Source organism: Amphiura filiformis, chromosome 19 (assembly GCF_039555335.1).
Source record: "Amphiura filiformis chromosome 19, Afil_fr2py, whole genome shotgun sequence".
Classification (NCBI taxonomy): domain Eukaryota; kingdom Metazoa; phylum Echinodermata; class Ophiuroidea; order Amphilepidida; family Amphiuridae; genus Amphiura; species Amphiura filiformis.
In genome coordinates, this window is record NC_092646.1 from 58,270,392 (window position 1) to 58,295,717 (window position 25,326).

Here is a 25,326-nt window from a genome sequence, read left to right on the forward strand (position 1 = left end):
AGATTGGTCCATAAAAATAATGGTATGGTTATGGTATATCAAACCTGTGCTGTCTTATGCATAAACTAGAAAAAAATGCAAAAGGAACATGCTTTAATTCTTTAACCATGAAAATATGAGTAGAAATCATCAGTATATTATAGCAGGTGAAAAGCTATAGAACATGAAATAAGATATGTGGGTAATAGAATGCAAAGTACAAGCCTAATGAAGTGTAAGCTTACATCGCAATGGTTGTGCTACTATCTTTTGAAATTCCCAGTAGATCCATCATTGTTTGTCAGTGATATTTACTGAAGTTACTAACATCATATTGCAGCCTATGAAATTCACAGAAATACTGTCACCAATAGATATCAATAGGATGCTATCAGCAGTAGTGACCAAACATGAAATCAGCAGCAGATAGAAAACATGAAATGCTATCAGCAGTAGATAGCAAACATGAAATGCTATCTGCAGTAGATAACAAACATAAAATGCTATCATCAGTAGATAACAAACATAAAATGCTATCAGCAATAGATAGCAAACATGAAATGCTATCAGTAGTAGATAGCAAACATGAAATGCTGTCAGCAGTAGATAACAAACATAAAATGCTATCAGCAGTAGATAACAAACATAAAATGCTATCAGCGGTAGATAGCAAACATGAAATGCTATCAGCAGTAGATAGCAAACATGAAATGCTATCAGCAGTAGATAGCAAACATGAAATGCTATAAGCAGAAGATAACAAACATGAAATGCTATAAGCAGATAACAAACATGAAATGCTATCAGCAGTAGATAGCAAACATGAAATGCTATCAGCAGTAGATAGCAAACATGAAATGCTTGCTATCAGCAGTACATAGCAAACATGACATGCTATCAGCGGTAGATAGCAAACATGAAATGCTATCAGCAGTAGATAGCAAACATGAAATGCTATCAGCAGTAGATAGCAAACATGAAATGCTATCAGCAGTAGATAGCAAACATGAAATGCTATAAGCAGAAGATAACAAACATGAAATGCTATAAGCAGATAACAAACATGAAATGCTATCAGCAGTAGATAGCAAACATGAAATGCTATCAGCAGTAGATAGCAAACATGAAATGCTATCAGCAGTACATAGCAAACATGAAATGCTATCAGCCGTAGATATCAAACATGACATGCTATCAGCGGTAGATAGCAAACGTGAAATGCTATCAGCAGCAGATAGCAAACATGAAATGCTATCAGCCGTAGATAGCAAACATGACATGCTATCAGCGGTTGATAGCAAACATGAAATGCTATCAGCAGTAGATAGCAAAATTAAAAATAATATCAGTGTTAGATAGCAAACATAAAAAGCTATCAGCAGTAGATAGCAAACATGAAATGCTATCAGCAGTAGATAGCAAACATGAAATGCTATCAGTGGAAGATAGCAAACATGAAATGCTATCACTAGTAGATAGCAAACATAAAATACGATCAGCAGAAGATAGCAAACATGCAATGCTATCAGCAGTAAATAGCAAGCATAAAATACTATCAGCGGAAGATAGCAAACATGAAATGCTTGCTATCAGCAGTAAATAGCAAACATGAAATGCTATCAGCGGAAGATAGCAAACATGAAATGCTTGCTATCAGCAGTTTAGATAGCAAGCATGAGTTCAAATTTGTTTGCATCTCCTTTTATGCAAAATTTGTTTCAAATCAATACAACCTGTCTCAGTGTTAAAACATAGTAAATTCCCATTCACTCTTTTACAAAATTGTTGTGAAAAACATGAAAACTAAACCAAAAGGTTGCCTACCCTTTGGCCAGACAACTTTGCTAAATTCAAACAATCCACTCTTCAAATCTGGTGAAAAATATGAAAACTAAACTAAAAGGTTGCCTACCCTTTGGCCAGACAACTTTGCTAAATTCAAACAATCCACTCTTCAAATCTGGTGAAAAATATGAAAACTAAACTAAAAGGTTGTCTACCCTTTGGCCAGACAACCTTGCTAAATTCAACCATCCTCACTTCAACAAAATCTGGTGAAAAATATGAAAACTAAACCAAAAGGTTGCCTACCCTTTGCTTAGGTAGCCTTGCTAAACCTGTTATGAAATCCTGAAATGGCAAGGTAAGAATTAGATTTTTTTTGTAAGAAAACTAAATCCTCCAGCAAATTACAAACGCCTTCAGAAAGGGTCACACCGCTTCCTGTTTCAAATTAGTTGCATTAAATACACAGACACAGTAACATCCCTCAGCTCACCGCAAATATTACAGATTTTCAAATCACAGTAAAAATCAGCCCTTCCCCTGATGCAGTAGTAAAAATGAACAAAATCATGCAGTGGCGCAGCGTGGGTCATCACACGGGGGGCACCTGGTCTGATTGGGTGCACCTGGTCTGATTGGGTGCACCTGGTCTGATTGGGTGCACCTGGTCTGATTGGGTGCACCTGGTCTGATTGGGTGCACCTGGTCTGATTGGGTGCACCTGGTCTGATTGGGGGGCACCTGGTCTGATTGGGGGGCACAAGCCGTTTTCAGCAATTTTCCTATGGTATTTTTAACAATTTCAGGTTGATGGGCACTGAAATCATGCATGAACCGTATAATATACGTAACCTGCTTCCATGAAATGAGCGTAAAGTCGCAAGTTGGTAGTTTCAAAACCTGGCTGCTGAGTACATTTTCTTTGTTTGACATGCACCTGTACAAACCAGTAATGAAGGTAGAATTCTGGGTGAAATTGTACTAAGAAAATCCTCAAACTGTGTGCTTTCAGGTGTGTTCATCATGACTCATAGTAAAATACTTGCTTAGGGTAGGAAAACAACCGCATTATAGTACTTGATTTGGGTCCATTTTAATGAAAAATACTTGCTTTGGGAATTTTTTTAAGTCCATGTACACCAGTGATATCAAACTTGAAAAACAAGTGGCCCACCCCCAGCCAAGCTTGGACACATTCTCAGCATGGAGACAAAAGAGTTTCTTTTCATCGTCTTGGAATACTTTGGAATAATTTCCTTCGTGACAAAAACAAATTTGGTAAATAGAATGGTTACCCCATGAGAACTACCTGCCGATTGGCCAAAATGAATATTGTGTCAAATTTTGAACCAATCAAGGAGGGTATTAATAAGATCATCTGCAAATGCAAGTTTGAACATAAATAGTTTAAAGCCTAGTCATAATTGGCAATTGAAATGAGCATTTCAAGTTATCAACCAATCAGAAATGCTGTTAGATGACCAGGGGTTAACCTACTTCCAAAAGCTTAGTGAGAAATTGATTTTCTTGGTCAAGACATGTCACAAACAAGAAAAGTCCCTGTTGGTTTTGGCACCTCCTTACCTATTTGGCATTTTCTGATCTGGTTTAATTCAGTTTATTTGGTGCTACAGCAACTAACAAAACTTAAAACCTATGGGTGGACGGACTTGCCAAGGGTCAGTTGGATTTTCATTTGTATAATCTTTTATCTTAAATAATAATAATAAAATAGAGGGGGTTCTCCCTGGTTGAAGGTGTATGGATATGTGCCACAGTTTTGGGGTACCTTTTCAGCAATTTTAGTATATCGATAAGTGTGTGTGCAGTGAAGACCAATGTGCCTAATTTGTGCTATTTGTGAAAAATTGGTTGCAAAAACAGCAAAATGTAGGTATAAAGAAAATCTGTCTGGCACATATCAGTACAATTTTTTTCGAAGACCCCCACCCCAGAATTCTCCTTTATTCTGTTCCAAACAGCTTTCAATATCAGTGATGTGAATATAGCAAAAACAATTATAAATAGCCATGTAAAAAATTACTTCATAGTCCACCTGTATGTCTAACAATTTACCCCGGCTTGTATTGTATGTAAAAGTGAACTTATTTGGGTCTAAAATGTACTATCAAAATGTGAGATAAGATCCAGGAATGTAATCTGAATTAATATGGATTCAGAGCACTTATACTGCGGTCAGCAGCATTCTAGTTTTGTTTGGATTACCCATAATCCACCTGTAATTCAAGTCTATCAATATAAGCCTGTCTGTTTTTATGTAAAAGTGAACTTTTTAGGATTTCAGGGATGAAATCACGGAAGTGAGCTGACAGGTTCATTTACACCTCTGTCAAGGACTTTATTGTGTCAAATCAAAATGTGAAGTAAGAGTTGTGTGCAATCATACTACTAGTGCTAGTTACAATAATTTGTGTTACACGTAGTACAAAATATTAGTCAAACTTGTGTATGGCAAAAATCTGGCGCGTAAATCTGTGGGATGTTCATAGCATTTTGAACCGATTACATGGATGTAAATGGGCAACATATCCCTTTCCTGAAAATCCATCTGGTCCTTGGAAATGGGCAACATATCCATTTATTTTCCCGAAAATCTATCTTTTCCTTGGACAGCTGTGCTTGCATGCAGTATTGAACATTTAGGGGGGTTTGTCCAGGGAATAGACTGCAGGGTAATAGCCCCTCTTAAAACAGTTTTTTTGGCTCTTTTATGATAAATTATCATCATCCAATTCCGGAAAAAAAAAAAAAAGAAGTACTATTTCCGGATTTTATTATTTGTTTGGCCGGAAATCCTGTAATTTCTGGAAGATTTACATCCCTGCAATTGACCTCATTAACAATAAACTGACTGATAAACAAATTTAAAATCCTTGCACTTCAATGAAAATTTTTATTTGTCATTGATAGTTCAATCCGCTTATTATGGGGGGGGGTACAGCAATGGCAAAATACTATCAGCAGTAGACAGCAGTAATGAAATGCTATCAGCAGGAGATATGCATGGTATTAGCAGTATAATGAAATGCTATCAGCAGTATACAGCTATAATGATATGGTATCAGCAGTATAATGCAATGCTATCACCAGTAGACAGGAATGACAAAATGCTACCAGCAGTAGACAGGAGTAATGAAATGCTATTAGCAGTAGATCGTTATAATGAAATGCTATCAGCAGTAGACAGCAATAATGAAATGCTATCAGCAGTAGACATCAATAACGACATGCTATCAGCAGTAGATAGTTATAATGAAATGCTATCAGCTGTAGACAGCAATAATGATATGCTATCAGCTGTAGACAGCAATAATGTTATGCTATCTGCTATTGACAGCAGGTGACAAATTGCAATAAACACACAACAAATAATATAAATGTAGATTGTTTGCCAATCTGTTCATCCAAGTTATTATGCCTCATTCATGCACAAAATTACTCTCCTTGGTAGAGAGTGGTCATTGAAAGAGATATGTAAATAATGAAAGTTTACATGAAATTTTTAACAAGTAGATATGTGTGAGCACTAAGAAGGTTAACATATAAATACACTACTGCAAAAGAGGACATTTTTGTTGCTGCTACAGTAATATTTATATTTTTATGCGCTTCTACACTTGTGCAGAATTAAAAGTGTGAAAAGTTTAGTCTAGTGCATAGTCTAGTGCATAAGATCTACAATGTAAAAAAATTAGACAAACAATTTGTGAAATTAGAATCAGGCAAAAATGTTTACAGCATGAACATTTTAATGGCATAATAATGACACCTTTACCGTCTGTCTGCATGCACTGGACATTTAAGAATTGAAATAAAGTAGGTTCTATTATTCTAAACTCAAACCCTTTCAGACAAATTTCTTGGAATAACTATGCTAATATTGGTTGTAATAAGAGCTGCGCTGAAACACTACTGCTGGAAGTTAAAAATCTGCTCACATTACCAGTGGCGTACCGTGGCCGCCCCAACCCCGGGGCTGAAGAAGAAACAATTTTGCCGCCCCTTCCTTAACAGCCCGAAAAGGTTGACCCAATTTTTTTCACGGTCGTTTGAAAAAGTGAAGAGCAAAAAAAAAAAAAAAAAAAGGATTTTAGGTGCTAGCGCCCTAAAAGCAACCTTTTTTCAAAATTTGTTATGCTTTTTCAATTTTTTGCGCCCTTTTTTCTTTACTAATTTGTTTTGCCGCCCTCTTCGTTTTTGCCGCCCCTGTTTTGCCGCCCCTTCTCCTTCCGCCGCCCCTTCGCTTTTGCCGCCCCCTACTTTGACCCCAAAGCCCCCCCAAAATACACGCATGATTACAAATCTCTTGCTACTATTTTCTATTTCTAAACTTAAATGATCTGCGTGCTAGCCATATAGTTTGATCAGCTCATTATCGACGAGCCTCATCATAACATCGTGGATTGATATCAATATATTTTATTTTGAGAATTGTCTTGTGACATCTCACCAGAAGCATCACAAATTATTAATCAAAGTCCTATACTTTAACACGTAAAATATGGACCAGGCTGGTCAACTATATCATTCATAATGTCAGTCTAGTTTTTTGGCGTAGTGGTAAAAGCCTAACAATTCCCACCCATTTAAAGCTGCTCACCCTGTAAAAGATATTTCCAAAATCTTCCACAGTGGTAGCGTGGATTTTAAATGGAATTTGCAGGAAGTGTTAAAACTAATTAAGTTGCATTACTTTTATGAATTATAACAATTAGAATATTGCACTAAAGAAACTTTATTGCTTAAAAACGTTTTTTGCTTTAACGTCTGATTAACCTCAGGTTTAGTCAACCTCTGGCAGTATTAACAGAATTTGTACTTAAACTAATGTATTTCTGGTAAAACATAGTCATACATTCATCACCACAAATGACATGGAAAGCTGCAGAAATAGTATTAATTTGACAACCTATGGCAGGAAAAGGGTATTTTCAAAATTCAATTCTGGAATAATATTCAGCATCTTCTGGCTGCAGTTATCCTTTAACTAGATTTTCAAGTAATAAGCTCTTATATATTATTAGTAAAATAGTATTAAACTGCAGATTGTATACTTTGGCAAGCAAAATGACATTAGGGGCTATGTCAGTTAGCAGCCTGCACAACCGATTCTTTTGTTTGGCAAGGCTCACTCAGTCATTTAATGAGGCAATACAAACGATCGAATTTGGTGTTGAAATGAGCTAAATTTTTAGTTACACCTTTTCGATGTAAAATTAATTTTCTCGGCCAAATGAAAAGCAATCATTTTCATTTTTTCAGTAAATGTCAGGAAAAATTGTAGTGCTTGATACTGTATTTTTTTTTCAAATTCTAGTGTTAAACTTAGGCGTGAAATTTAGTCATTTAGTGTAAGATTTTCGATTTTGATAGGCTTAAACTCTGTCCCATGAGCCTTTTTTTGGATCAACCTTTTAGCTTTTCAAAGTAAGATAGTTCGCTAATGAAGGATTTTTCCCAACTTTCTAACGCACATCACCGTGAGCGATATATCATAGTTTTGTCAGAATTTGCGTTTTCATTTCACTATTTTAACTGCCGGCTGACCATTTTTCAAAATCAACGAGTGAAATCTATAGGCTAATACTAGCATTGTGGATCGATATCCCTGGGTTTAATAGGAATACCGGCATGGCTACAGTGTTGCTAGAACTTCAATATAGCAAAGAAATTCCCAGGCCTATAGCGCTCCTACTGATCATGTTTAACCAGAACACTCAATTGGGGATTTGGGCTAACAAATCGCTGGTCGGGCAATTTGCTTTCAATGGAAAATTGACCTGGATAAACAACAAAGGAAATATCGACTATTTCTGATGGTTGCTCTCGAGATAAAAGTACTGAGTTAGACATTTTCGGAGTAGGAAGGGAAAAAGGGTAAAATAAAAACGGAAATTCTAACAAAACTATAATATATAGTCCCACACGATGTGCTTTACAGAGGTGGGAAATATCTTTCTTTAGCAAACTATATTAGTTTGAGACGCTAAAAATGAATTCGTAAAAAGCTCGCGTGCGAACTGAAGGCCTATAAAATCAAAAATATCACACTAAAAGACACAATTTGATGCTTAATTTTAACACCAGGATTTGTAAAAAAATGTATATCCAAGCACCAAGTTTTTAACTGACATTACTGAAGAAAAAAAATATTGCTTTATATTTGACCGAGAAAATTAATTTCATAGCAAAAAGGTGTATCTCTGAATTGTGCTGATTTTAACATGTATCGATCGACTTTCAGCGCGACTAAGCATTTCTAAAGAATCGGTTGTGCAGGCTGCTAACTGATGTACACATACACAAAACTTCTGATATGGATTGATCAGTCTGGGACAGGACCTGGTCTGAACTCACTTAAATAATGTAACATTAATATGAACCAATTCAACAAAGATAAATACATCAGGGACTATGTACACAAAACTTCCAGATGAGGTATTGATATGGGACGGAGTCTGGTCTAAGCTCACTTAAATAATGTCACCCAAATATGAACCAATTCAACAAAGATAAATACATCAGGGGCTATGCACACAAAACTTCAGATCATGTATTGATATGGGCCAGGGTCTGGTCTGAACTCAGTTAAATAATGTAACCCAAATATGAACCAATTTGACAAAGATAAATACATCAGGGACAATGTACACAAAACTTCAAATGAGGGATTGATATGGGCCAGGGTCTGGTCTGAACTCACTTAAATAATGTAACACACATGTGAACCAATCTAACAAAGATAAATACATCAGGGGCAATGTACACAAAACTTCAAATGAGGGATTGATATGGGCCAGGGTCTGGTCTGAACTCACTTAAATAATGTAACATTAATATGAACTAATTTGACAAAGATAAATACATCAGGGGCAATGTACACAAAACTTCAAATGAGGGATTGATATGGAACAGGGTCTGGTCTGAACTCACTTAAATAATGTAACCCAAATATGAACCAATTTTAACAAAGATAAATACATCAGGGGCTATGTACACAAAACTTCAAATGAGGGATTGATATGGAACAGGGTCTGGTCTGAACTCACTTAAATAATGTAACCCAAATATGAACCAATTTTAACAAAGATAAATACATCAGGGGCTATGTACACAAAACTTCAGATGAGGGATTGATATGGGCCAAGGTCTGGTCTGAACTCACTTAAATAGCGTCACATGAATGTGAACCATTCTGACAGGCATAATTACATTACGGGCTATGCACACAAAACTTAACGAGATGGATTGATCTGAGCCAGAGCCAATTGCACAGCACATCTAGTTTGCCAAGAATCAGTTATATGCTTTTTGTATTTGATTTGAGACAGTCAGCATTGTCAGGGGTTAACACCCTACTCTTCTTGAAACTGACTGCAAGCTGCATTTACAGGTATGGCTCTTCTATACATGGGACCACCAGCTTAATGTCCCCATTGAAGGATTGAATGCCACTTCATAGTGAGATGTTGATCAGAGTATGGAATTAAAAAAGGAGCAATGAAAAATACTCCAAAGATAATAGTACACATCATCAACTTATTCGGCAAATACATTTTTTATTTTCATTGTCCACTTGTCATGGTTGGTAATTAGGTGTCAGCAAAAGCAAATTCAAAATTGCAGACACAAAATATTTTATTTTGTAGCGTCTGAGTCCTCATTCTGAATCTCTGAGTCAATCTGTATCAAAATAATCCATGATGATATCCCTTTTACAAAGAAGATGTCTTACCCTTCCCAGAATCCTTTGCAACATGTTTCATCACCTCATTACATCATATAACACTCCTATTACTTTGTACACGTTCCCTTTGTTTTCATGTTGAGAATAGACTGGCTAAACATCATGGGGTTGACAGTCAGGATATGAACCTATTTTGCAAGATCTGGATGTGCTCTGTTCATTGAGGTACTTTTTATCATTATCGACCCATGTTGCACTAGATAGCAAATCAGTACAGAAAATTGAAATGGAAGAAATGCATTGTGGGAAGTGAACGATATCATCCCGTGTTCCTTTTATGATACCAAATATCCTCAAGGAGAAGACTGCCAATATCTTTATCTGATACAAAATCATATTTTGCTTATATTATTTAACACACTGTTTGAATCACTAGAAACCATAGCCAGAGGCTTGATATTAGCAAATTTAATAATAAAGTAGAAGTAATTTGCTAAAAGTAGCAATATGATTTGGAGGTGGAATCTTTTGGGACAAATAAAGAACTTTTCTTCTTGTACAAATTATGTAAGACACCACCTAACTGGTGAAAACCAGAAAGCAAAGTTATGCAACCCAACCCAATTTGCCTGTTTGTCTCTACTTTTTTGTTTGAACTAATTCAAATTGAGTCAATGATTTCAGTTGTACTTCATATTAATGATTTTATTCCATGTTTATTTTCATATTTAATGCGACCCACACCTTTGTTACTGAGCGGATATTTTATGATTTAAAATGGGCACTAATTGGTGTAATATTGAATGAGAGTGTTTCAGCATGTTGATAGAGTGTTCTGGTATTCAATTCTATACTAACCTTAAGTTTGTTTGACTTACATATAAGGCAAAAATATTCCGCTTTTGTTACTGTAATGCGCCAAAAAAGTCCCAAACTCACGCTTCACAGTAAATTCACATATGCATGCGTCAGTCACAAATTACGCAACGAACAACTAGCATAAGCACTGCGAACCCTAAATTCTATATTAATACACATTGTTATGAGTCTTATTTTTCCATCTTATATAAGCCGAAAAACTTTAATAATCATCCTCAAAACCTTTGAAATGCCATACACCTGAATGCCACAGCAGAATGTTCTTTGTCTATATAGAAAATAACTTGGCACATCTCTGTCACTCTTAGAAAAACGAGTGTTTTTGGCTCTCCTATATGTAGAACCCTCAAGAGAAAATGGTTATTTCTAGCCCTATCAGAACCCTTTTTGGTTCTTCACTGAATCATTAAAGCCTTGAAGGTTCTACATACAGAACCTTTTTAGGTTCTATATACTTGGAACCTTTTTGTCTGAGAGTGATTTACTGTGCCCTTAACCAACAACTGATCATAACACTCCACACAAGTTGTACCAAAAAGGTACATATCATACTACTATATTTTTAGTTAACTATAGTACTTACAATGCACACACCCATGATTGGTCGTAGTCAAATCCACAACCTTCTGTGATACTTGTCCCTTGTATTGTCTTGGCAAGCACATGAACTGTAAGAAGAAGAAGAAATGATATACATTTAATTTCAAGACTGAACACTGGTACTGATAACAAAGTTACCAGAAAAATCTGAAATTGTAATCATAAATAATGGTGACTTTAGTACAGGCTAGCTCTGTGCTGGGACTCTGAAACCTGTATGGTGATCTAAGATATCCCAACAATAGTTCTATTGTTCCAAACAATAGAACAAGACCTGGGGGAAGAGGAGGGGAAGGGGAGAGAGAAGATGGAGGGAGACAGCCAAGGCATTAGCCAGAGGGGTGTCCAGGTGTCATTTGGATGCCCTGTTTTCAATTTGGACACCCTAAAATTCTGAATTTTATAATGGAGTGAATAGGAAGTGGACACTCTGATTTTGTAGAATAAGGTATTTTAGACCATTTTGGACGCCCTAAAGACACCCCTCTGGCTAATGCCTCGGAGAGAGGAGTTCTCTGTTTTTGGATTATGGATACATGTGCCAATTTTTTGGATTTAGTCTTCTTCACCAGCATTACATAAATTGAGTGCATTGGCAAAAACAATTTTTCAAAAGTTCCAAATTTTAACCAAATTTGGTGGTTTCTGCAAAAAATCAGCCATCAAATAGTCAGCTGCATCTCAAAGTCCAGTAAGCACATCTTGTTCCAATTTTTTTTTGAAGAATGCCTCAGACAAGTAAGACAATTTCCATTGCATTACACCTATGCCTCTGGATAAACACTTGTGAGTCGGTATTTTATCAGCCCGTCTACTTGAGACACTCATATCCATCGTGATCAATTACATAAATAGCTTAGAGTACACAGGTAGCACCATCATCAAGCAACAACAGATAGCTGACACTCATTTCCATCGTGATCAATTACATAAATAGCTTAGAGTACACCGGTAGCACCATCATCAAGCAACAACAGATAGCTGATACTCATTTCCATCGTGATCAATTACATAAATAGCTTAGAGTACACCGGTAGCACCATCATCAAGCAACAACAGATAGCTGACACTCATTTCCATCGTGATCAATTACATAAATAGCTTAGAGTACACCGGTAGCACCATCATCAAGCAACAACAGATAGCTGACACTCATTTCCATCGTGATCAATTACATAAATAGCTTAGAGTACACCGGTAGCACCATCATCAAGCAACAACAGATAGCTGATACTCATTTCCATCGTGATCAATTACATAAATAGCTTAGAGTACACCGGTAGCACCATCATCAAGCAACAACAGATAGCTGATACTCATTTCCATGGTGATCAATTACATAAATAGCTTAGAGTACACCGGTAGCACCATCATCAAGCAACAACAGATAGCTGATACTCATTTCCATCGTGATCAATTACATAAATAGCTTAGAGTACACCGGTAGCACCATCATCAAGCAACAACAGATAGCTGACACTCATTTCCATCGTGATCAATTACATAAATAGCTTAGAGTACACCGGTAGCACCATCATCCAGCAACAACAGATAGCTGATAGCTGTACAAGGATGCAGTGTTTACTCTAAGTCCAGCCAACTATACTTTGTTTGCAAGAAAACTGGCAGGTTGGGGGATTAATGCCAAAATCCTCTTTTTTTGGCAGGAGCCATATTTTTCCAGTTTTAAGGGACTGGATATTAACGTTGGCACAGTATTTTTTGTGGGATCTGAGAGTACACCAGACATATCAATTTCATTCTGAATATGCGGAATGTCCTTCTGATATCAAATAATTTGATTTTTTTTTATTCGAGATATAATACAAATTTTATCACAAATAATTAAAATTTGATATTTACATTTTTTGATATTTAACAGTCCTCGAAGTACACTTTATAAATCTAATGATATGTACTTAAAAGTTTATGTAGCTGGGATAGCAGTTATAGTGCATCTTCCTCGAGTCAATAAAGTAATATCTAATTTTGAGATTCTCTCAAAAAGTGTACATTTTTGAAGGAATCTGTTATGCTAGTTGGATTCCTTGCATCATTGCCTTTTTGATGATGTATACTTCTATATACTTCTCATCATTATAAAAACAATATCTAAATTACTGACTCGAGAAAAGTATACAATAGAATATTTAGATCTTGGTACTAAATTACACAAACACATGTTCTGCATCCACGTCTAAACAATGTGGCTGAATCGTGCCAATTTGGAAATGGAAATAGTATAGTTAAGTATTACCCGCCTCTTTGTTTCTTCAGGCAGCATTAGCAAGTACAATCTGTGTAATACAACAACTTGGGTTTTGTCAACATCCATTAACAAACACTATTTTCATCATACGCGTGCATCAAAGATGTATCCGATACAGTTAAACAATATTATTTTGGTTGTAAATTTTTATTCACAGATTGGCATTGGGCTATTCCAGTGCACACCCCCTACAGAGGAGTAACTTTTCAATAAAAGAAATGTCTGGATTTCCATGTTTGTTTTCTGAAAACGACTGGAATTCCAGTTGCTAATGTTACTGAAAAAAGCTCGGAAATACAATGAAATGAATGAAAAATCACGGAATTGTCCAAAATGAGCCCTCAAATTTAGGATTTTGATTTTGAACTATTTTTCTGCTGGATTTTTCACCTTTGGACACTTTAAAAGTCTGGATTTCCACCAATCATGACTGAACAAAAAGTCTGGAAATCCAAACTCCTCTATAGGGGGTGTGTATCTATTTTCTGAATGAGCCAATTCTGCAATTAAGATTTTGTGAATATTCTTAGTCCACTAAAATACATTCTTTTATGGATAACAAATATACTGCCCATCTCCTTTGAATAGCCTGCAATGGGGCTATTCCAGTTGAAATCCATACACCCCCTATGGAAGACATGACTTTAATCTTCCACACAGGGGATGTCAATTCCAAATGGGGTTACCTGAATAGGTGACTCCATGTTGGAATCTACACCTCTGTGTGGGAGGCCATGTATTCCACAGGGGGTGTATGTCATTCAACTGGAATAGCCCAATTGGGCCAGACTCCTCTGTGTAATGTTGTTGTGAGTAGGTAATGAATGCTCTTTGGCACAACAAGTCATTTACCTTCCTAACACAAGTCGGTACCGGTGTATTCACCTGGGCAAAGGAGGAGTAAAGGAGGTAAAGTATCTTGCTTATAACAACATTTGTGAGCAAGACAGAGATTGAATTGATTGAAGGAGGATAAGTTTAATCTATTATTATTATTATTGATATATATATATTTTTTTAAATTTATTCATTAGACATTAAAAGCACAAAATAGCATAAAAAAAGCTTCCAGGGCATGTTGGAACAAAAAATTTATTTAGTGTGACTGTATTACAATACATGATTTATAGTCATGAAAAAGTGAAGTCTCAATATAATTTTTTCTTAAACCCTAACCTACCAAACAACAAAAAACCTCAATTTACAAAGCATCTTTAGTCTCTCATCTTCTTTCTTAGCTCCTTCCTTCCCCTTGCCAAAATCGCAGCAATCCCGTCAAGGCCACTTGTCCCTGTCAACTGGAACACTCCTACAGCCCGTCCAACGTCAATCATGGGATCTCCACTACAACACCTATTCAGCAATCACCAGCAGCAAAGACTGCATGAATTTTTTTTCTCCAAACTATTTACTTGAACAAATAACTCAAACAGAAGAAATACCACACTTCAAAGAAGCTGTAGACAACCATATCAAAGCACAAAATCAAGACTAAATTAGCACTCCACACACACATTCCCTGACCATCTGACTCCAGGAAGGCCAGTACAAGAACAAGACAAGAAGATAAGAAAATAGGCCTGTGGCAATAGGGTTAAACTTTTTGACCGTACAAGCCTCATAGTGTTAAAACTAGAGGCCAACTTTGATTAGTTGGAAGTCCATTTCCTCTTGGTTCAATTGAAGCGTGTGTGTCCCATGTGACCCTCATATGGGCATGTAAAGCTTGGCCAGCCAAGGTAGACCCTGTGGCAAGGTGTGGCTGTGTCCATGTCTGGCACCCGAGGGGTCCCTGGTTCAAAACCACCCCTGAGAAAACAAAGTTTCTCTCTTCTTCTTTCTTAGTTCCTTCCTTCCCCTTGCCAAAATCGCAGCAATCCCGTCAAGGCCACTTGTCCCTGCCAACTAGAACACTCCTATAGCCCGTCCAACATCAATCACAGCATGCAGCATCTCCACTACAATGCCTATTCAACGATCACCACCAGCAAAGACTGCATGAAAGTCTCTTTTTTTTTCTCCGAACTATTATTAACTGAAACTATTTACTTGAACAAATAACTCAAACAGAAGAAATACCACAGTTAAAAGAAGCTGTAGACAACCATATCAAAGCACAAAATCAAAACTAACTTAGCACTCCACACACACATTCCCTGACCATCTGACTCCAGGAAGAGTGTTGGCCAGTACAAGAACAAGACAAGAAGAAAATAGGCCTGTGGCATTAGGGTTAACTCTTTGACCGCACAAGCCTCAAAGTGTTAAACTAGAGGCCAACTTTGATTAGTTGGAAATCTATTTCCTCTTGGTTCAATTGAAGCGTGTGTGTCCCATGTGACCCTCATATGGGCATGTAAAGCTTGGCCAGCCAAGGTAGACCTTGTGGCAAGGTGTGGCTGTGTCCATGTCTGGCACCCGAGGGGTCCCTGGTTCAAAACCACCCCTGAGAAAACAAAGTTTCTCTCTTCTTCTTTCTTAGTTCCTTCCTTCCCCTTGCCAAAATCGCAGCAATCCCGTCAAGGCCACTTGTCCCTGCCAACTAGAACACTCCTATAGCCCGTCCAACATCAATCACAGCATGCAGCATCTCCACTACAATGCCTATTCAACGATCACCACCAGCAAAGACTGCATGAAAGTCTCTTTTTTTTCCGAACTATTATTAACTGAAACTATTTACTTGAACAAATAACTCAAACAGAAGAAATACCACAGTTCAAAGAAGCTGTAGACAACCATATCAAAGCACAAAATCAAAACTAACTTAGCACTCCACACACACATTCCTAGTCGCAGTCTGTGGCCCTTATGGACTTAGCGAGCGCATAGCGCGAGGCGTTCAATCGAGCGCGTCACCTGACGCAACCTCTCTGGATAGTATACTAACAGCAACAGAGCCTGAAAGTAGTGCTAACACATTCCCTGACCATCTGACTCCAGGAAGGCCAGTACAAGAACAAGACAAGAAGATAAGAAAATAGGCCTGTGGCATTAGGATTAAACTTTTTGACCACGCAAGCCTCATGGTGTCAATCTAGAGGCCAACTTTGATTAGTTGGAAGTCCATTTCCTCTTGGTTCAATTGAATCAGTTTGTACTATGATTATATTACAATGCTACTGGCCACCTCTCTGTATTTAGGTATCACTCATTTTGATACTTGCCCACAGGAGGTATTAATATACTTTCCCATAATGCACTTTTGGAAATTAGGCAAAGTTTGACCCGTGCTAATATACATAATGCACAAAATTAGTTTCTTTCTAAATTTATACAATGATGTTTTTCATTATACATGCATGGGCATTGTAGAAGCTTCTCTTGTGTTATCTGGCTGGATTTGAACCGGAGACCTTTGTCCCCACGCTCTAACCAATTGAGCCAGAGGCACACTGGAAAAGAGAGGAAAAATTTATGCTTATTCTTTTATTTGTGTATAATATATATCATGGTTCATCACCTACCACTTGGCCAAGTGATGAATTGTTGAATTTGAAATAATGAATTCAAAACTGCTGACTCTTTCCTGAGTACTGGCGTTTTCCCCACGTTTCCACAGTCAATTTAAGGCATGTCAAACAACAAATAAAACTTGTAGTCTGTGTGTTGCAGCTACATACTCAGTTGCCCCACATTCATACAGAACATCCCGAACTAGTTGAATAATAAGAGAGCAAAAGGAGTCTGTTTGTCTGTATGTATACATGTCTGTCTATTGAAATTTAAAATACTTTTTGTGCAAGTTTTGTAAGCATAGAAAGCAGAAATGGGGTGAAAATATATACAGTTTATCTTGTGACCTACATTTGCTTGTTTGTTTGTTGTTTGTTTGTTCAACTGCTCATCTATGTAGAAACGTTTTCAACATGTTCACATTACTAATGGGCTAATCTAGTTGAAATCCATACACCCCCTGGAGTCACCCATTCAGGTAACCCCATTTGAAATTCATACTCCCGCTGTGGGAGATTAACCCCAATGCGGACCATGGGTTTTTGCTATCGGAAGGCAGAAAAGGAACGAAAAAGGACTAGATGAATAAAGATTTCACTTGGTACTCCGGGAATTGACCCTATGAACGAAACCTGTTTACAAATTCAGTTATGCGTAGTGCGTTGCGTATTACGCACTACGCTTACATTGCACTACTTACGCACAGCTGGTGTGCACCTCAACAAGCATCTTCAGTAATGAGGCGGACTATATTCCTCTACCATGTGATAGACGACCTGCAGGAACTAATGAAATTCAGAGCTTAGCTAAACCACAGCCACTGACTAAGAATATAACTTTCATTAACCGTGGCACTTCTACAGGCAGATAGGCAATATGGACATACCTCTTAAAATGGTCCAGGCGGAGCACTTCACAACAATGGCTAAACAAGCTATTATTGTTCACATAAAACATTGACATTTGATCTTCAAGTCAAGGATGTGCCAGATTTTCATCTCACCTAAGGATCTCAACTGTCTACTCCTCTGGGCTATTCTAGTTGAAATCCATACACCCCCTATGGAAGGCATGATTTTAATCTGCCACAAAGGGAGTGTGAATTTAAAATGGTGTTACTTGAATGGGTGACTCCATTTGAAATTTGCACCCCCTGTGTGGGAGATTAAGGTTATGTCTTTCACAGGGGGTGTATGGATTGTAACTGGAATGGAACACCTGTCCTTCCCCCTCCTGTAACTAGGCCTTTAACCTAGAAATTGTAGCATCAATGTCAAAATGTCTGAGTACCGAGGCAATACGATGGTTTGGCTTATTACCTCTGTTGCACAGCTTTTGCACATGCCGACGCGTGGCTTCCTGGTTATAGGGTAAAGAGCTAGGGGGCAATGCGATGAGACTGATTAGTGATCAGCCAATGAAATGATGATATTTCATGACTACATGACTCAATAAGCCAATCAGAATTAATCCTGGGAGGCTTATAGGTGGGTATCAGTTCAAATTGCATTTTTGTTTCAGAAATTTCACAGCAATTACACAAATTTCAATAATATGACTTGCAATTTTGTTGCAATTTTTAGGGGAAAGTCCACTTCTGCACTGATGCGGCTTTTGATTGCATGGAAACGAGGCAATGAGGACAATTTAAATGGGAAGGCACTGGGTGTCCTAAAAAGGGGCCATTAGATATGAGCTTGGTCCTGTAAACATGATGTACTGCCACATCTGAACACTCATGTGCCATATTAGACAACAGCTAACTTTTAAATCAATCACTGCCAGGTTCTTTTTTCAGCTGACCTGTGTTGGAATAGTTTAGGCAGCCTGCAACAGCGTTCCCTTTTCTCTTTTGTCACAGTCTTTTCAGTAACTATTCCGATCAGTCTTTCCGATTCCTCCATTCTTTGTTCATAAGGTTACTTTTTGCAGAATCTTGGTTTATAAGTGTATACTTTTACGTGAACATTCAACATACCGCATTATGTACACGCAAGAAACAATGCTAAGCCAACGCAGCACACACTGAACTTCAAAGCTAGTGCCGCTGACTGGAGGTAGTGATATGGACAATAGCAGTGACCTATCTTCATTCTTTGTTTTCATTTTTGATACATTATACTTTCTATGTAGCCATACTTCATATCATTCCATTTCATGATGATGCACCATCATTATCTACAGTCTTAGATTTCAGAATAGGCTATTCCAGTTGAAATCCATACACCCTGTGGAAGACATGACCTTAATCTTCCACACAGGGGGTGTAGATTTCAAATGCAGTCACCCAATCAGTTACCCTGTGTGGAAGATTAAGGCCATGTCTTCCATAAAGGTGTATGGTATTAAAATGGAACAACCAAATGTCCTACATAGATGGATTGTGTATACCATTAAGATTGCCCCAAATGTATAGAAACTCAGAATGAGTGTAACCAATTTCTTCTTTTTTTTCAAGCAATTGACTAAGTGATATAATTAAAATGTACTCCTACTACTAAGTGAACAATTTCTTTTCCAAAAAATTATCTATGGGATTGTAATTACCTGATGAACGTCACCAATTACCCCAGTTTTTCAGCTAATTGACTCGGTTTGTGATTGAAGATCTAAGATGAAACAAATTCCTTTCATTTTCCTCCTACTAACCTTGTCCTATTTACCTACACAGAGTTGCCACATATTTTCAGCCCAAGTTGCAGGCCAAATCACCAATAAGTAGCCCAATTTTTGTCTTAACCATATGTTTCTCTGAGACAGGAATCTATATAAGGAGCAGGAGCCAATGTCAGAAAGTCACCAAATTTATGTCTTAACCATTGGTTTCTATGGGACAGAAAATGTTAAAAGTCACAGGGCTAATCTTCAAATGTCACCCAATTGGGCTACTAAATCACAAGATTGGCAACCTTGTTTACCAATCCAGACATCCATAATCAATTACAGCAATACATCTGCCCTGAGTTGGAACAATAGCCCGATCTTGATTGGGAAAGATATCCTCCATGCTTGCGCCACATCCCCATACGTGAGGTAACGTACACCCACATGAAACCAATGGGCATTATCTGTAATTGAAACCTCCATATAACCATGTGCTATATCAACAAAGACACAATGTTTATGTCTAAAATGAAAGTGAAGACTTCCTGGTTGAATATACAGGGACAGAAGTAAGTGCCATCAAGTCTTTTATTGCATAGTATTGAGGCTTATGCTCCAATTATCCTATCTACAGAAGGAAGCACTTTCTTTTATAGAAGTTATTTTTAGATTTTGCTCAATTTGTGCTATAAACTGAGGAAGCATTTTGTTTTTGTAGAAGTTTATTTAGGTTTGCTCTACTTGTGCTATCTACTGAAGAAAGCAATTTGATTTTAAAGCAAGTTTTTTTTTTTTGCTCCAATACGCAGATTTAAGAGTTTCTCTACCGGAAGTCAATTTGTGCCGAAATTCCTTCCCACAATGAAATATGCGTATTGCATAGAAAAGGAAATTGTTAACCTTCAAACTATATTTATTACTGTTTATGCAATGAAGAAAGTTATTTTAGGTTTTTGCTGTAATTGTACATACGCTTTGTTTTGTAGAAGTTATTTAGGTTTTGCTCCATTTGTGCTATCTACTGAAGAAAGCACTGTTTTTATAGAAATTATTTTAGGTTTTGCTCCAAGTTTAATTGTGCTATCTACTGAAGAAAGCACTTGTTTTAACAGAAATTATTTTAGGATTTTGCTCCAATTGTGCTGTCTACTGAAGAAAGCACTTTATTTTTATAGAAGTTATTTTACTTGCCCACTGACAGTTTTGAATTCTCAAACTTCAAATGCAGCAGTTAAATGACCACTCCTTAAAGATAGTATCTTAATTAAACTTCATGTTGTGAATGCAACATTTTACAAAATTGTCATAAAATAATTTGTTTCTGAGTTCAAAATCAGCCGTTCTAATATTCACTCATTGTGCTTGACCTCATTGCACATGTATAACTACAAATGACTGACATGTTATCAAGAAGAACCTGTGATGCAACATTCACTCATTGTGCTCCATCACACCACATGTCTAGAATGACTTATGTGTTGCAATTTACCAACAATACCATGACTTATTGGCTTGTTAACTTGACAACAAATAATCAATGGAACATCCTGTAAACATGCCAATGTTCAAGAAAAATGCTCTTAGGTAACGAATGCTAACCAGTAACTCAGCTTTTTGACAGGTTTAATATTCTTTTTTCTTTCTTCAAAATTCACATGTGACATAATCTGGTCCATGGAGGCCAAAAGGCAGTAAATTTTGAAAGCGAGATAAAGGCAAAACTATGAATTAAAGAAACAATGAAATACATAGAAATATAGACATCACAAAACTTCGTAACTTTAAAACCAATTATGCTAGACCTTTGATGTTTTCAGTATAAAATAGCCTAATGTTTGTATAAGGTAATAATTATAGTAACTCAATTTAGAAAATGCCTCCATTGGCCTCCATGCACCAGATCGTGTCACATGTCTGACATGATCTGGTGCATGGAGACAAATTTCAAGCTATAATCTCCAGAACAAACAAGACTACAACTGCACCAAGGCTCGAACCCACATCGCTAAACATCAGAACGTAAAATGTCTTACCGAATGAGCTAACTTGACAAAGAAACTAGAATCCCTGTTTTAAAGGAGTATTTTGTGATCCTGGCATCCTCATTTTATAACATTTTTCAGTAGACATTCACGAAAAAAGTTTATTCTCAAAATTTCAGTTGATTCCAATTTTGCGTTTGAGAGTTAAAATGCATGAGTATGTGTTATACACTGCCAATAGACAATGTGTTGTAATTTCGTTCTGGTGTACCAGAAGTTGAACATAATCCAAATTTGACAATATTTTTGCCAAAGGAATTAATTTGCAAGAATTTTTGTACATAAACATTATGTAGCCAGAGGTTTCCAGTGGTATAAAAATCTCAACATTTTTTGAAAAAAGTGAGGGGATGAGGCTGTGGATCACAAAATGCCCTTTTAACTTTAAATTAAGTCATGAGACACTTGATCTGTAACTCAACAGAAACAAGACGACTTATCTTAATTGTTTTGACCATTTCATCTCCAAATTGGGCATCCATGAGAGAGTTAAAAAGAAGCAAAATTGTGAGTGAAATGGGTGATAGGCAAGTCCCCTGATCATACTGATGATAATGGGTTGGCTTCTAAATATTTAGACTTGTTTTCAAGGCAAACCGTATGGAACACACCACTCCTCTGCTGAAAGAGCTTCACTGGCTTCCAGTAAATGAGCGTATTACCTACAAACTACTCACATTCGCTTATAAAAGTAGACATGAAACAACACCACTGTACATACAAAATCTCCTAAAATCTCACACATTTTCTGATGGTATGTTCCTACGATCACATGCTGATGGCAGTCTGCTTGAATGTAAAAGAACTCACACAACATATGGGAATAATGCCTTCTGTAATTCTGTGCCAGCTCTCTGGAACAAATTACCTGTAAAACTTCGTACTTCACATAGTCTGGCCACTTTTAAATCTAATCTGAAAACATATTTGTTTCCAAACTAAGTTTTTTATTTTTAATTAAGTTGTACATTAAGTGTAGCCTAAGATGTAGTGTAAGTTGTACTTTTAAGATCATTGTAAAGCGCTTTGTTCATACTTATGCTAAGGCGCTATATAAATTCCGTTTATTGTATTGTTTATTATTGTATTTAGGTTTTCACTCAAGGCATAGTTTTGATTATTCTCTATTATACACATGTTTTCTCACAAGAAATATCTGGGTCGTTTTGTTGAAAAAGAGGATAATATTGAGAACAATTTATTTCTTTTCACTTCAGGAGACAACACTTAACCTAAAAACAAAAGCATCAATACTTCGGGCCAAGTAAAACAAGAATCATGTTTATCATCCCTCCCTGCTTCTTTTTGTAGTGATTCTGATTTTTTTTCTTTCTTTCTTAGATTCAAGCATAACTTTATTGTAAAAATATTTCAGATGTTAAGGTATTAGCAATAAAATTGCTAAAATTACAATGTCCTGTGTGTAATGTCATACCATCAACAGTGGCCACTCCTACCCGGGGACTGCAGGAAAGGTAAATTTTGCTGGCCCCTTCATCAACAGCCCAAAAGGTTGACCCAATTTTTCCCGATAGTTTGAAAAAGTGAAGACCCCAAAAAAAAGGATTATAATATGCACTAGCGACCAAAAGCGCCCTTTTTTCTTTAATAATTCTTTTTGCCACCTTCTTCTTCCGTCGCCCTTCTTTTTTGCAGCCCTTAATTTTACCCGGGGTGGGGAGGCTCAAACCCCCCAAAGCCCGATACCATAGTATGAATTTAAAATTAATTTGATTATGTTCATCTACCTGGATGATTGAGAATATTCACACAAATATTCTATATTCACAAATATTCTGTCCAATCAGCATTTTCAAGCCAGTTTTGTATTAGTCAACCCCTCAAAATCATGTCATAAAAAGATTTTACAAGCGCCTCGTAGCTCTCCTCTTCAAGTTACACACCTGATTTAATGATAAAAAGTGGCATCCTTCCTTTTTTCAAAAATGACGGACGCTAAACATATTTTTTTTTAATACTTTGCCTTCCCACCTGTCACCCATTCTTTTTGCACTCATTCAACACGACAGGTTTTGCTGCAAGGGTAGAGTAAAGTGCAAGAAGAATGAAACATTTTCAATATTTTTTACATGAAAAGCCATATTTTGTGTTTTACACAGTGGAAAATAATGCGAAAAATAATTGAAAACGACAAATGAAGTCAGAAGTATTTTTTATAATGTAAACGATGAATTTACCAGATAATGAATAACTATTAAATGCGAAATGGCATCTGTCACTTAAACAGGTATTTAGTATTTTCATTATAAAGGGAAAACTAAAATAATAAGTACAAGATCATCAAACTTGATAAAGAAATGATGAAGTGAATCTGTATCATGAATTTTTGTTGTCTTTTGCTGTTCTTATGAGTTAACCATCAACAGAATTTTCAGAAATATAGGGACTGTTGTTCCTATTTTTTTACCTCCAAAAGCTCAAAAATAGGAACAGTTCCTAAAAAATAGAAACATTTGGCAGGTTTTTGAGTGAAAATGTTCTAAACAGAACTAAAAAGTCTGCTATATATACAACATGTAAAAGGGATAAAGGTCCCCTTTTTGGAAGTCTCAGCATCCCTATAAATCCTCGCCTGTAACATGCCTGTAGGCCCCTATATAGGCCTACATGACATACTTTTATAATTTTTTCACCCATGTTATGTAATGTAGGTCATTTTGAATGTGAGTGGGCAAAAGCAGTCAAACAAAACTTCTTCATTTAGTCTGCAGTAGACATTTGATATTTCCTGGGTACTTACTGCTACAGCAGAAAATAGTTTCAATACACTGCAACTAGGAACCCACAGCAGTAAATTATGCATACCCATGATGCATTGTGTTGAATCCATGGACGAAAAAGATAACAGACCACGTACAAGCAGTCATCTCAGCATTACCCGGTAATGAGGGCCGATTGTTCCATGAAATGGTACGGGCAAAACTGCTACGCACTTGTGCCGCATATTTTTTACGGTCTATCGCGTAATTGCAAAGGCACGCAATGCTGGCGTGGTAGTTAGACACGGCACAATCAAACAATCGGCCCTCATGAATATGCGAGAATTCACAACATACAATGCACAGGGACTTTGACTATAGTAGTCTATGGTTGAATAACACTTGGAATGTTCCTATACTTTGCTATTTGTGACACGATCTAGTCCAATTGAAGGCCAATTAGGAGCCATTTTTGAAAATTGAGTTACTATAATTATTACCTTTGAAAACAAACATTACATTATGCTATCGTATACTTGAAACACCAAAGGTCTACCGTTACTTTTTAGGCTTATTTAGCCTCTCCCAGGAAAAAACAACTCAACCGACTGTAGAACTTTTTTTTCTCATTATAATTTTCAGGCTCATTGTGCCTTTTCCACCTTATGCAATGGTTTGAAGAAAATAGTGCATGATGGGAAGTCATTTATTAATGTCAGGTACTCGCCTAAAAACAGCTGAAATCCTCTTGTTTTCTGCATCAAACAAGCAATCCTATTTTGACAACCACTTTCCATTTGATATTAACCCCATGAGAACTACCTGCCGATTGGCCAAAAAGAAGTTTTCATTATCAAATGGCCCAATCACCAACATTGTTAGAATAATTTCACCATGCAAAAAAACTGGGGTGAATTATTTGCAAAGCTCCATTCTGATTGGTGATTAAAGTGAAGATATCATGTAATTGACCAATCAGAGGCAGTGTTAGATTGGCAGGTAGTGCTCTGGGGGTTAAAACATGATTTGATCCACTGACAGAGATTGCCATCATGGTTTAATATTTCCTAGCTACTTAGTTTTTCAATGAATAACAAAACAAAACAAAATAAAAGAAACTGAATAAATCTTAGATTGGAACCCATTTGGTTGACAGAATAGTAGTAAATTTGTAAGTATACTATTGCATTTTATTTTCATTATTTTTGTTCATTCAAGTAAGTTTATTTATAGCAAAGGGACAAAAATAGCATGGTTTGAACCGCACTCTACTTTTCTTGAAAA

At 36.7% G+C, this 25,326-nt stretch overlaps 1 protein-coding gene across 1 annotated transcript in view; it reads right to left on the bottom strand.

Annotated features, from left to right (window-relative positions):
- LOC140141566 (solute carrier family 4 member 11-like) overlaps positions 1-25,326 on the bottom strand; it is a 302,152-nt gene that overhangs the window by 67,994 nt on the left and 208,832 nt on the right. The window contains exon 4 of the mRNA XM_072163474.1: positions 10,935-11,019. Within this exon, the coding sequence (XP_072019575.1) occupies positions 10,935-11,019 (85 nt within the window). The remainder of the gene's footprint in view (positions 1-10,934; positions 11,020-25,326) is intronic.